This window comes from Salvia hispanica, chromosome 4 (genome assembly GCF_023119035.1).
Source record: "Salvia hispanica cultivar TCC Black 2014 chromosome 4, UniMelb_Shisp_WGS_1.0, whole genome shotgun sequence".
In the NCBI taxonomy this organism is placed as follows: domain Eukaryota; kingdom Viridiplantae; phylum Streptophyta; class Magnoliopsida; order Lamiales; family Lamiaceae; genus Salvia; species Salvia hispanica.
Genome location: NC_062968.1, coordinates 27,495,197 through 27,508,209, shown reverse-complemented (window position 1 = coordinate 27,508,209; position 13,013 = coordinate 27,495,197). Strand labels below are relative to the sequence as shown.

The window sequence follows — 13,013 nt, the reverse complement described above, 5'->3', positions numbered from 1 at the left end:
TTTTGTTATCAATTTATAAGGTGTACGGATCATTAAAATAACTATGTTATTGCTTTTATTATTTTTTTATCATGTTATTAATTAATAATATATTAAGTCAATTTTAGTGTAATTTTAAAATCTATGTAGCATGCTTGGTAAAATTATTATTGTTGTTATGTTATGTTTATGTTGATGTCATAATTATGGATCATAGTTTGTGTTGTACATATTTTATTATTATGTCAGTTAATATTTTAATTCAAGTTTATTGCTCTAGCTGGGACTATTACGCGTATTAGTTAATTGGAATTAAAATAATAAATACAAGTTGAGAATATCAACAGTTTACAGGTCTCAGTTAATTATATTCCATTCCAATAATGTACTCCCTCCGTTCCTTCATAGTTAAGTCATTTTTTCATTTCAGAAAGTTCCCTCATAGTTGAGTCATTTTCATATATAGTAATTTTTTCCTCTTTCTTACTTTACTCTCTCTTACTTTATTCTCTCTACTTTATTCACTTTTTACTTTATTTTCTCTACTTTTTTCTCTTTCTTACTTTTTTATCTATTTATTTAACACACTCAACATTTATTTATTAAACTCCGTGCCAAAAAGTTCCGCCTCAACTATGAGGGAACGGAGGGAGTAATAGGCTACTCCGTATTTGAGTTTTAATTGTTAACGAAATTTATTTTCGCATTTAATGTTGATATTTGAGATTGTCAAATCAAGTGATATTATTTGCCAAACACTGATGCTTTTGATACATAATTTGTTGAAAACGATAAGAGACAATTTTTTGCTAAAAAACTTGGTTTTGTTAGAAAAATTATAATGAGTTAAGAGTTCATAATTACCGGACAAAATTGTAAGTTTCATATTCAAAATCCATATTAGTAGTCTTCGTATTATTATCCTAAATTATAATGTTATATTTTGCGTGAGATAAGCAAGATTTGGTAGTAGGTGGTCGATTTCTAGCAAATAAAAAGTACTACTACTACTCTAAATATTTGTATACAAATAATTATATTCTTGGCATATACTGTATAAGATTTGATTACCGACGTTGAGATATTATATGGATCTTTCATTTCCACACATCGCGATCCATTTCTATGTTTATTTCTTTTTTCGGAATTCCAAAACTCATATTTCGAAAAGATAAATTTACTCATATACATAGTACTCCTAATACAATTCTATTTAGTGATATAATTTTATAACTAACTCCTCATTAATATATGATTTTAAATAGTAGTAGTAATTTTTAACATTATCATTTTAAGTTAAAAAATCATTGATTTTGATTATAAAAATTAATTATGATAGTATTAATAAACACACTACAAAACTATATTGTTCAATTGCTATATACTCCTATAATTGTAAGATAATTCTATATTCAAATAAATTTTCATTTAATCTATGAAGTTTAATATATACTATAGCTTTTTTATCTCTTGTGTCTAAATCATCTATATATGTACGTATGACAGTATGAGCAATGAAATCTTTTATCTCAATATATGAGAATATACAATAAAAAGAGAACATTTTCCTTATAATCGGAAGTACATAATAAAAATAATATAGTCATAATATAATGATTAAGCATTTATCTTTTGCATAGTCCTTTTATTATATTAACAAACAAAATTTATCGTTTTAATCGAACTACTGAAGTGAAATAATTATATAAACTCCTTAAAATATTGCGTTCATATATGATTAAACTAATCTTAATTGCTCACGGGAGTGTATTTGCCGTATTTTTGGCATGTAATGTGACAATTCTTCTCAATTATCTTTTTTCATGTCAATATTAATTAGGAAAGGAGTGGCGTTCACTCGTTAATAATTATCATATGAAATGACGTTTGTGAATGGATATCATGGGCTGAAAATCATTAATTTGTTAATCGTTGATGGATACTTAATTGGATCGTTAACAAATGATTATTATTAATATCTATAGTTACTTATGTATAGTGTTTGTTGATTAGGTCTATTATGATATTAGTGTAAAAAATATTAATAGTATTATATGTCTATCATATTTAATTTGATGAATCAAATGGAATGATATTTTAATTATTTATGAACAATCAAATGATGAAATATATAATGTAAAGTCATGATCTTTCGTAATCTCAAATTCAGAAATATGTATGTAAGCTAATACGTATGTTGCGTATTTAGAAAGGACCATTTTAGTTAATTGTCGGGAAAAAAAATTGCAAATTAATTAAATTATACGGCTCTCCCATATACCAGTCAACATTCATATGAAATTGACGTATAGTATAATATTTCTATTAATATAATAAAATCAACATATATTAACCGTGTATTCCTCAACAAAATCGTACTACTACGAATCCTGATATCAATACTCATGTATGAATCGTATGATATTTTTGGCAGTACTAAAATTGACAATAAGTTAACAAATTAATTATAGTATCTTCCAAGTAAATTACGGATTTGTATCCACTTTGATTAGTTCTAAACTTCTAATTATAAGTATTGCAATATAAATATTGTTGAATGTGTATATGACAATGAAAAGAGGCTCTTGCTATTTGGAAACGTGAAAAATATATGCAAAACTTTTTCGAAAATGTAGAGATTGGTATCCTTGAGAGACTTATTGGAGATCCACATATTAGGAAAATTTCCTTTTAAAACGCAAGAAACTTGTCAAAACACTAAATTGGTAGAATATTAGACAAAACCAAATATGGCCTTTAAAATATGTAAACTACAAATGAATTCATGTACAAATGCACTTACAAGAATAGTTACAAGCTTGTTTTATTAACAAAACTTGCTTCAGCCCATGATCACATACAATACTTTGTTTCATTTGATACTGGGTGAAGTTTATGTGGCTGAATTATATCGGTTAAGATTACAACTATAATCAAATTATAAAACTCATGAGATGGATATTTTGAATTTTGGTCAATTTGGCCATTAACTCTTAGGAAGTAGTGACCGACTAAAATCAATCTATGTTTTATGATAAAATGGAATTTACCCAAACTTAAAATGTGATAACTTTAAAAATAATAGTGGGTAAGTAAAATGGATGAATATGTACTTATATCATACTACCACCCACCCCACTAAATTCATGTTCTTCCATATTGGATTGTGACTTTCCTACTTCCCACTAATTTCAACCACCAAAATTCATTTTTCATGAAATAAATAGAGAAAACTGATCACTGCGTGTATGAATGTATTTTGCTTGTTAATTATAATTATTAAAAAAACATTTTAAAATATGTTGATGTAGACATACAGATAAAATAAGTAGTTTCTAGACAGCTAAATGTTTTTCAATAAAAACAATAAATATAAGGTTAATTTCTTTTAAAATGGCCAGGACTCAGGATGTATTATTTCCATATTTAACTTTTGTATAATTATATTTATGTCGACTGATGAATGCAACCACAACCATGTAGGAGTATAAATAGTAGTATATCTGAAAATTACAATTGATTTAATTGGGCCGAATCCAATTATACCATCCTATATTCCAAGGTGATGATATATCTTTTTCTTCATCTTAATTAGAATTTGATAATATTCATACTCTACCATAACGTGTTTAATTTTCAGTTACAGGTACAACGAGAAAACTCATAAATGACATTGATTTAAGTTAGTTAGTCAACTATATCAATAAATTAGCACCAATACTCAACATACCTTTACAATCAATTTGGTACAGCACGTGGTAATGTTTAAAATCAAGTCTTAGGTTCAGGTCTAGCTACAATGATATCATCTTTAAATTTGTATTCATTTACTCAAGATTTTTCACACATAGTTGGATGACTTTCTTACACGAGATTATCGACACCAATCAAGATGATGGTACATTATAGGCAACGAAAAGATTTCCGCACGTAGTTGTATTGTACTCTAATCCATCTCCTTTATCATTTTTCGTTTCACATTTCAACAAATGGAATTATTTAATTTAATATATGATATTGTATTATTGTCTAAAATGTGTCATTTTCTTTGACATCCGATAGTATCAGATCACTAAGTCATCAAATCATGTCAACGCTAAAATTTAATTGTTAACAAAATTAAAATATATCAATAAATTGATTGCACAACTTGATCGAACCAAATAATTTAAGGGAGAATTACATTAAATAATTATTTAAAGGGCAAATTACATCAATTATTATATCGATTATAAATCCAAAAAAGAGGGATTTAGTTAGAGGTTGGGGGTAAATAGGTAATTAATAGTAGGCTCCAAAACAGGGAGGTCATATTGAGGTGTGAAATTTAATCCAAAATCATTAAAGTGTGATTGAAGAAAAAGAATTGAATATATGTGGAAAAAGTAGAATAAAACATAAAGGAATAATATCGTGGACAAATCGACAGTTGGGGAGATGTGAAGTGGGATTAATGATGATCAATTTCTCCCTTTCACACACATATACTCATATACATTGATATACGAAAATTTTCTTCTAACCATTTCCACTAATTTTAATCTCATTTTTAAGTATAATATCACGTTAGAAAATATTTTTACTTCAAGCATATACATTAAACTTATACTCCATTTTACACAATTTTAAAGTATATGTCTCATAAATTTTTGCTATAACTATAATATACAATCATATTTTGATTTTGTCCTGTTATAAACCACAAAAATTAAATTTAAGCTTTTAGTATGATTGGAGTTATTTTTGAATAAAAATGAAATTTAATGTATGATTGAAGATATTTAATATACACACTTATGTGGTTATGGTTGGTGTGAGCTTGTCATTTCATAATTCATTATTTAAAAGTAGGTCCCATTTTGCTCGTTAAACATGCTACTAGTATTTAAATACTTCACTACCAGTTTGTATTTTTTTTGAAAATGATGTTACACTCTCTTACGTGTCAATATTGTTACACATTTCTATGTGCTCAAGAGAAAAATTGGAGAACAATTATAAAAAAAGAATAAATGACTAATTTATGAGATATGAAGTGTTCAAGTTTTGTAAGATAATTAAAAAATTATATAAATAATGGTGATATGCTAATATAGAACGGAATGGTTGATAAATAATTAACTAAAATGATATAATAAACCATAGAATGAAAAATACTATTCATTCAAATTCAATATACAATATTATTCTATTGTATGGTAAAATTAAAAAATTATTCAAACTTTTATAAGTCAATGCGCATTTATGTTTAATTGACGTATTTTTTAGGAAGAAAAAAAAACGGAGCATTAAATTATCATTTTTGGAGCAACCACTTTTATTTATTATCAACATATTGACATCAATGTCTACATATATATGTATTTATTTGACAACTAATTAACCGACTTTATTTTACTTTGAATATTTTGTTTTCCCATTTTCATTATGTGACTGAATTTTCCATGAAAACTATGAAAAAGATATGCACAGTGTAAACTTTCGAGTGTTACAAAGATTAAATTTTACCATCATATATCAGCTTTCGAAAATTTAAATAAATTTGAGATATGATTGCAATTTCGACTGACATTGTCATCACCATCATCATTATTTCATACTTTCAGCCACGCCTTGGCTCATGCGAATTAACAGTGACATAAATTGTTTTATCAATTATTCAAGCCCACGAAAATAAACATGCGATGTTTTTAATTTATTAATATTATAAAGTTAAATTATTCTAGAAGCACAAATTTGAGCATCTTATATATTTTTTAAATCGAGTATAAATAATTTTAATTTCCTATAGCAATATTAAAGGGATGTATATATTTTATGCACATGTTTGGATGAAAAAAGTTTAATTTATTCGATCTGATTTTGTTGTATTTTTTCCAAATTCTTTTCGTGACCTTTTCTTAATGGGAAAGTCAAAAAGGAGAAATAAGATAGGTTGGATTTTCGTACGGTTTTATCACTTGTAATAACCATCCCATGTGGATTGGAACTTTATTTAAACTTAACCTTTTTCTTTAAATATATGTAATCTAATTGATTAAATTGAAATCGTATAATTATTTGCTCCATCTTTAATTTTGATATGTAAGAGTGATTTAAATAAGAATTCGATTACAAAGGATCAACATATAATGATATAATAAAATTAAATTTATGCTTTAGATCTATGATAATTTATGTTATGATAATACACTTTTTTATATTTTATAACAATATAACAATGCGTCTAGGTAATGTATACATTTAATTGATGTGGTATTACTTCATCACTTCCACAAATTAATTGTAGAGGAAACAAAATTGTAACACAACATTCAAAACCAAACATTTCTGCTACGTTTTGCAGTAGACAAAATTCTGGTAAATGAACCATGTATTAAATAGTGCTTGTAATGTGAGAAGAAGAAAATGAATTTGACTTAGGTGGACCCTTGAAATCATTCAATGTTCTTGTCCACCACAATTTGACTAAATACATCTCATGTCAAGAGTGACATAAATATGAATGTTACATGATTACTATTTGACATTTGCTATTGTATTATACTATAAGTTAAAGTTTCTAGTTACATGAGTTGTACAATAGTCTAACCAAACATGGAGTATTTCAGGTGGATAATTTAGTTTTTGCTTTTCAAAAAAATTTAAATTTGGTTTTGAATCTTATGTCATGCATTCACAATAGTACTATGCAATCCAAAGATAAGACTAAAAATGGCTCACAATTCCAATTTTAATTTGAATTCTTATATAGAAATATTACTTTAAAACAGGTCAATTGCTAAAAAGAAATCATAAAATTTAATTAAATTATGGCTCATCCAACAACTTAAAAAATCAGTTTAAATGGAATTTCTTTCAATCATCTCATGATAATTTTTGAGTGAACATCTGATATGGTAGCCAAAAGATCGTACATGAATATCACTGCCAATGAATTAAACAATGTTAAATATTTATAACAAAGTGACATCATTTGGTTGAAAAACAAGAACAATATATCACACTTATACTGCTATTTAGTTTACCATGTGATAAATGAGAATAAACTTCACAATTTTTGTAGCTGGTTTCAAAATTGTGGGACAAACCATAATTTTATGTATAATTTTTTTTTGCAATTTGCTCTTTTAAAATGAAGAATTCATGGCTGATTATATCGAAATCATATAGTAAGAATTTAAATTATTTTCAATATAAATGTTTTTTTTTCTACTGAATAATATAAGAGCTGCAAAGATTTACTTGGGCCAAAAGGGCCAATGTATTTTTCTATAAAATGATTGGAGGGGCCCAATAAAAAAGCAGCCAAATTTCTTTTGGCATAAAGTTGGAAAGAGCAACCAAAACATATGATTATGATGGGCAATTATATTTGTAGAACTATCACATAAATTCAAATATATGCATACAAACACACATACCAATGTGCGTGTGTGTGTGTGTGTGTTTTATGACACTCCAAGTAAAACAATTTGTCTGAACATCTGAACTCAGAAGCACATTCACTCAACTTTTTCCTAGTTTTGTGCTCCTAAATTATAGTATCAAATTATAGTCTGTTTTTCTTTTCATAAAAGCATGGGATTGGACCTATTCACTTGTCATTTTCCTCCTACTATTTGAAGTAACAAAGGAAAAAAAAATTGAGTGAGATTATTAACTTATAATATGAGTTGCCATAATATGAGTATAATACATATTCTGATATTCACCTAAAAGCATAAATTTTCTTACGATAATTATACTTGGAGCCAACTCATCATCTCTAGACTCTAGATAAGTGAGTAGAAAATAGAAATGAATAATAATGTAAAAAAATATTTGGACTGTCTCTCTCAGAGTCAATATTTATTTGGTTGATTATAATTAAAATCAAGCTATACGATTACAAAAATAATCTTGAAAACTCACTAATCAATATATTATACTACTAATTAAGTTTGGTCATCACATAACTTCAATAAAAAAAAGTTCGTGAAAGCAAAAGGCACTAAAAAATACATTAAGCCATGAAAGTTTGAATTGACTATAAAGCAATGCACCATGAAAATACTTTATTCTCTACTTATATATATATAGAGATACAAATCCACCCTTAGAGACCGAACTACAGACTAAATTAGAGTCACTTATTTTTCTCAATCTTATGGTTATGATTAATTTACAATTAATTTAATATTTTATTAAATAAAAACATTTTTTTTTTAATTTTAGATTTTTTAAATTTTTTTTAAAGTTTTTTTATTACTTCATTCATTCTGTTAATTTATTACTTCATTTATTCATGCTATTACTTCATTCTATTAGTTTATTACTTCATTCAGTCATGCTATTACTTTATTCTATTAGTTTATTACTCCATTCTGTTAGTTTATTACTTCATTCAGTCATGCTATTACTTCATTCCATTAGTTTATTAATTCATAATGTGTTATGACATAATTATCTTTCAGTTGGGTTTAAGGTTATTACTTCATTCCGTTAGTTTATTACTTCATTCAGTCATGTTAGTACTTCATTCCTTTAGTTTATTACTTCATTCAGTCATGTTATTGTTATGAGCTTATTACTTAACAAATAAAATTTAAAAAATAAAAAATAAATAAATTAAAAACGTTTTTATTTAATAAAATATTAAATTAATTTAAAATTAATCATAATCATAATATAAAGAAAAATGAGTGGCCCAAATTCGATCTCTAGTTCGGTCTTTAAGAAGGGTTCGACATTGATCACAACTATATATATATATATATATAATTAAAATTAATTTATTAGCCATGATACTAGCTAGGCTTAGTAGGGATTAACAATAATCCAACCATGATTAATACGAACTCAGATGTCACGCTCATTACGAGTTTGTTAAATAAAAAGATGGTTAATTTCTAATGTAACTTAAATTAAATATTTATTTTTCTATTCCAAATCAGCTTTTCATAATTAATTAAATAATTAAAGAGACATAGAAAGGAATAATCCTCAGCGGCGCAGAGCGTGCAGACTGCAGAGTGCTTAAGCATTTTTAAAAAAATTTAAATTCAAATTATTAAATTTTGGGCACAATGAGTGATTAGCATGGGCTTGAGATAATTAATTTGAAAATTTAACCCCTTTTGAGTTGTTCGTCAAGAATTAAGAAATTCATAAAGTAGTAATACATAAAATTATAAACTGATCATACTCTTTATTCTCCCTTTTACTAGTAGTACTATTTATAATTAAGCTAGAGGTGCTACTATTAATTTTAAATGTCAAATAAAGGTGTGTTTGGTACAATGAATTTGTAATTGTGTTGTGATTTTCAGTTTTATGTAATTGCACTTGAAATTAAAATATTGTAAATTCTATACAAAATTTTGTTTATAAAATTAGATAATTGGTAGTATAAATTTATAATTTCAAATTTAGAACGTACTTAAAAAGTAAATCAATTACATTAATTCAAAAGGATAATGCAATAGTAGACTATAAATAGGAGTAATATAATAAACACTATATTATTAATTTAAAATGGAGGTACTAATTGATGTTTGTGTATAGTAGACACATGCAAATGACAAATGGATGTGTATAACCGATGTGTAATTTTAATCCGAATTTATTTATAATTTTAAATAGTTCAATACTAAAAAAATAATAATCCAACATCTAGAATTATAACAAATAATACCTAAAAATTAAAATAAATACACAAAATACAAACCAACAATACAATAATATTCATATATGGATAAGAGTGATGCCAAGTGTAGTAGGTCGGGTCGGACTAGTTTATGTTAGCAATTTTTTACTAATACAAAAATAGGAGTTCTAAACTTTAGCAATTTTTTTTAAAAAAATGAGTTTTAAAATTGAATTTCATTTTCCCTTTTTTGGCTAAACATAGTATTCATTGGAATTTCCAATACTAATTGATATTGTTGTGACTATTTGGTTTATACCGGAACACTTAATAAATTATTCACAAATATGTTAAAATCGTATGTTAAATGAATTGTTACATAAATTTGTATCGGCGCTCGGGGAGAGCTCGCCCGGAGACGAGGGTTGTCAGCCGTGGACGAGGCCGGAGCTTCAGCTCGACCGATTCTCACGACCGTGCCTTCTCAAATCGGCCCTTTTAGCATCTACGTGCGATGGCGATGGTGAGGTCCGGATGTGGGACATGCCTCTCCGAGAGTTGTCTGGCTGCGACGCGAGGAACTCGAGCGCCAACACAATGTCGCTGATCAACGGGCGGAAGTTGGCTTGTTCTTGCAGGCACATTGCAGCGACTGCAACAGCGTGGTGGAGGCACCGGACCGAGAACTGCCCTTCGAGTAGAGGATCCACCATCTGTATGTATCTCTTCGGTTGCTTCAAATACGGCAGAGACTGCAACGAAAAATGAGACTGTTTAGGGATAAAAATACAATCTTGACCTCGTTTGATCGCCTGATCCTTCGATTATTAAGTATCGTCCGACCTAATCTCGCGCGACAGACATAAAAATGCAATCTTTCAACAGATTAGGGAATGAAGAACTCACCCACTTAACAAGATTCTGCTCTCCCGGGGGTTTGGTGTGGTCGATGGCCATGCGTCCGGTGATGAGCTCCAACAGAACCACACCGAAGCTGTAGATATCGGATTTTAGGGTGAGCTTGCCGCTCTCGGCGTATTCCGGAGCACAGTATCCGTAGGTCCCCATCACTCGCGTTGAGACATGAGTATTTTCGCCAACCGGCCCTAGCTTGGCAAGCCCGAAATCTGACAACTTGGCATTGAAATCATTGTCCAACAGTATGTTCGAAGACTTCAAGTCGCGATAGATGACAGGTGGATTCACTTTGCAGTGAAGATACTCGATGCCACGAGCAGCATCAACAGCGATCTTCATCCTCGTGCTCCAACTCAGTGGCATCTGAGTAGGCTCTACATTCGAAAACAAGAAATTAGAACTCATACCATTCATCGATGCTTAGAATCGAAACAAAAGCTCATGTGTGACCGTCTTCTTAGATCAAGACTCCTTTTTTACTCAAGTTCGCTTACTCTTCTACACGAAAACGCCTAAATTCTTATACCAGCACAGATAGCAAAACACAATCATCTCAATGTAGCTAAATCTACACCTCACTAGTACCTCAATATGCTCATTTATCAACTTACGATCTAAGAAACCAGATATAGACCACTTGACAACGAAAAAAACGCATCAAGTGAAAGAGAAGAAACAGAAGTGGACTCAGGAGTGCCTTGTGATGTTAATTGAAAGATATTTCCATCTTCTTTTATGCTCAACAATTAGTCTGCTTTCAACAATTAAGACTAACTGATACCTAGAACACAATACAAAAGCAAGTAAACGAATTCGATTAAGAGATCCAACAAGGAAAAAAAAGTAGTAGTACCAAACAGATGATTCTCCAAGCTGCCCATCTGCATGAACTCGTAAACGAGGAGCCTCTGGTCGCCATCAGTGCAATACCCGATCAGGTTCACGAGGTTCGGATGGTGCAAAAGGCTCAGCATTAGAACCTCCACAATGAATTCTTGATTCCCTTGCAGCCCTTCAAGATTAAGCTGCTTCACAGCAACAACCTGCTCGTTGGAAGCCAGCGTGTGATCAAGAAGCGACATATATCAAGCATAAATTGCACCAATCATCTAAGCTAAAACAGCAAATTCCATTATTTTTCATTCAAGATAATGTACATATATGCAAATTTTCAATATCTCAACAAGTAGAATAGACAGCCAACGTATAATTAAGAAACACCGTATCTCAAAGCATAAATTGCATCAATCATCTAACTAAAACACCAAATTCCATACTTCTTCATCCAAAATATCTCAAGAAAAACAAGAAACAAAAGAAATAAGTAACAATTTTACCAAGCCAGATTCAAGGCGACCTTTGTAAACGCTCCCAAAACCTCCCCCGCCTATCAGATTAGACTCCCTAAAGTTCTGAGTGGCCAGAGCAAGGTCTTTGAATGTGAAGCTATGAGCAGCATTGCCCTTCGAAGGGTTGTTTCCGTCCTTGCCCTTCGCCCTCCCAGAACCACCCTTCTTCATACTCACTACACGACTCAAACAACACAAAAACAGTAAGACTATACATCAACCAATCAATATCCAAAACCTCACAAAACAAACACCCCAAGATAAAAAAGTTCAGGCCAAATTTCATAATCCACATGATCATAATCTTACCATTACCATTCACATTAGCCTTTCTCCTCCCACCAACTGCACATATTCAAGAAACCAAATAAGCACATCACAATCAAAACACATTTAACATACAAACAACAATGAGTCCACAAATTAAAATCGAATAACATACGAACCCACTGAATTCGTGTCTATATCTCCTGCATTATAATCCTTCACATTCTTTTTGGAAGGACGTATGCAAGAAAAGCAACCCATTCTTCTTCTTCTTCTTCTCCAAAGCTTAAAACCCCAAAATTCCTGCTTTTTACCTCTATCAAATCCTTTTTGCCCTAAAAATATTTCCTTAAGCAGAATCCTAATTAAACTCACCTAATATATACCAAATCAATCCCTCAAACGCTCAAAGAGGAAAGAAATTTGAAAAACCAGGAAAAACAATTACTATGAGAGAGAGAGAGAGAGAGAGAGAGCATGTCACATTCCCTCGTATGATCCAAACATCACACGTTCAAATTTCCCCAAACAGATCTATGCCAAACTTCAAAAACAATTCAGAATTCCAGAGACAAACACGCACATTTATCAAGCAGTGTGTGAAAAAGATTGCATTTTTACAAAGAAAGAGGAGAGCCCACTTTAAATTAAGCACATTTAAATAAAACTTATCAAATTCAACAGCAAAGTTAGCTTCTTTTTTTCTCCCGCCCAACGTTACACAGCCCCTTTTTTTCTAGCGCCGCCTTTAATGGTTAATTCCCTCTTCTTCCTCGTCTCGCTCTATATAAAAATCAAATCTTTTTCTCTCCCTTGAATTTGTTTTAAGTTTGTGTGAAGAATTTGTGGGCCTTTTGGGGAAAGCAGCGCAA

General features: G+C 29.6%; 1 protein-coding gene across 3 annotated transcripts; it reads right to left on the bottom strand.

The window, feature by feature from the left end:
• Window positions 1-10,003: 10,003 nt before the first annotated feature.
• Window positions 10,004-13,013, bottom strand: LOC125224486 (probable serine/threonine-protein kinase PBL21). 3 transcript variants are annotated; one of them, XM_048127889.1, is made up of 6 exons: window positions 12,321-13,013; window positions 12,184-12,219; window positions 11,863-12,050; window positions 11,379-11,568; window positions 10,514-10,899; window positions 10,004-10,359 (listed from the first exon to the last, which is right to left on the bottom strand). In XM_048127889.1, exons 1-6 carry the CDS (start codon window positions 12,400-12,402, stop codon window positions 10,060-10,062), a joined length of 1,182 nt encoding a protein of 393 aa, XP_047983846.1. In that variant the 5' UTR covers window positions 12,403-13,013; the 3' UTR covers window positions 10,004-10,059. The 3 variants fall into 3 exon arrangements, with proteins under 3 accessions (XP_047983846.1, XP_047983847.1, XP_047983848.1); XM_048127890.1 differs by having other exon boundaries at window positions 12,190-12,219; XM_048127891.1 differs by lacking the exon at window positions 11,863-12,050.